Consider the following 1,787-nt stretch of genomic DNA (forward strand, 5'->3'; position numbering starts at 1 on the left):
AACTGGCATAAACGTTCATGAGCATACATTTGGGACTTTGAGCACTAGACTTTCGATATTGAGACTGATCAACTTGATATCGCTTGTTTGGTGTATATAGGAACCAGATGGTGCCTCGTGGATGCGGTCGAGGCCGTGGGAGAGGACGTGCCGGTACTCATGGGCCAGAAACTAACCCGAATGACCTCGTGGACTTCATGGCTGCATTACAGAACATGGCTGCCACTATGCAGGCCACTGCTGAGGCACTCGGACAACAGATGAACAACCATAACCATGAAGGAAATGATGGGAATGGGACTCAAGGTCCAATGACATTGGCGACCTTCCTAAAGGTTAATCTCCCAAAGTTTAAGGGAACTACCAATCCAACTGAAGCTGATACTTGGTTCCAAGCTATGGAACGAGCCCTGCAAGCACAACTAGTGCCTGAAGAACAATGCGTTGAGTTTGCCACTTATCTGCTCACTGGTGAAGTGTCACACTGGTGGCAGGGGACCCGACGTATCATACAGTAAGGTGATGACCCTATCACCTGGGATACCTTTCAGGAGAAATTCTAGAAGAAGTATTTCCTGAACTTCACTAGGACGGCTAAGGAACTCGAACTACTGCAGCTGAAGCAGGGTACGATGTCTGTATCTGAGTACACAGACAACTTTGAGGAGTTGTTTAGATTCTCCCGCATGTGTCAAGGAGTTTCGGGGGAATTTGAGGATTGGAAATGTATCAAGTACGAAGGAGGACTCCGAAGTGACATCTACAGTTCAGTAGGGCCTATGGAGATTAGGACTTTCTCCGAGTTGGTTAATAAAAGCGGAGTTGCCGAGGAGTGTGTGAAGAAGGCAGCTGCAGAAAGAGGAAGCCAGAGGGGATTATTCCCACTTAGCCGAGGGAAGAGTTTTGCTCCTAGAGGTCCGCCCTTCAAGCGGGGAGGTTTTGCGCCACAGAGGACTCAGGATCAGAATAACTTCAGAAGGCCCAACAACAACAACAATGCTTCGGGGAGAAGATTTGGGAAGCAGCCCCTGAATGAGCAAGCTTACCCTAGGTGTGGAAGTTACCATCCTAGTGCTCCGTGCAAGGCCGGTTGGCATTTATGTTACTCATGTGGGAAGCCGGGGCACCGAGCCTCCAACTGTCCAGAGAAATAGAAGCAGGGTACCGAGAGACCACAGCAGCCTGAACGGGTGTTTACTACTTCAGCTATAGGGGCCGAGGGGTCCGAGACACTTATCCGAGGTAAATGTGAAATAGCAGGTCAAGTTTTAAATGCCTTGTTTGATTCTGGAGCATCACATTCATTCATTGCATTTGAGAAGGCTAGTGAGTTATAGTTGAAGATCGTAACGTTAGGTTATGACCTGAAGGTGTGTAATGCCACCTATGAAGCCATGGTAACTAGGCTTGGATGTCCGCAAGTTTTCTTTAGGGTCAAGCAGCGTGACTTTGTACACAATCTAGTCTGTTTGCCGATGGTAGGTCTTGATCTTATCTTGGGGTTAGACTGGTTGTCCAAGAACCACGTTCTACTCGACTGTTCCGTAAAATCAGTGTACTTCATGTCGGAAGATACAGAAGGGCCGGTCGTGGTAAATAACTATTACCTGAATTACATGATAGTGAATTGTTCTGGGGCTGAATGTCAAGGCATTCTGTTGTTAACCGCGGGCGTCTCGGGTGACGATCAAAACCTATAGCAGATTCCGGTTGTATGTGAGTTTCCTGATGTATTTCCCGATGATATTGAGGAATTTTTGCCTCATCGAGAGGTTGAATTTGCGATC

General features: G+C 47.6%; 1 protein-coding gene across 1 annotated transcript; it reads left to right on the forward strand.

Moving 5' to 3' along the window:
- The first annotated feature begins 632 nt into the window (after nucleotides 1–632).
- LOC148544379 (uncharacterized) lies at nucleotides 633–1,154 on the forward strand. The gene has a single exon (XM_088498927.1). It carries the CDS (start codon nucleotides 633–635, stop codon nucleotides 1,152–1,154), a length of 522 nt encoding a protein of 173 aa, XP_088355053.1.
- Nucleotides 1,155–1,787: the final 633 nt, after the last annotated feature.

The sequence above is a fragment of the Arachis ipaensis genome, chromosome B9, assembly GCF_059453495.1.
Source record: "Arachis ipaensis isolate K30076 ecotype BB chromosome B9, ASM5945349v1, whole genome shotgun sequence".
NCBI lineage: Eukaryota > Viridiplantae > Streptophyta > Magnoliopsida > Fabales > Fabaceae > Arachis > Arachis ipaensis.

Excerpts from the sequence above, each read along its gene's own strand:
- LOC148544379 (XM_088498927.1), top strand. The coding sequence starts at position 633 with ATGTCTGTATCTGAGTACACAGACAACTTTGAGGAGTTGTTTAGATTC.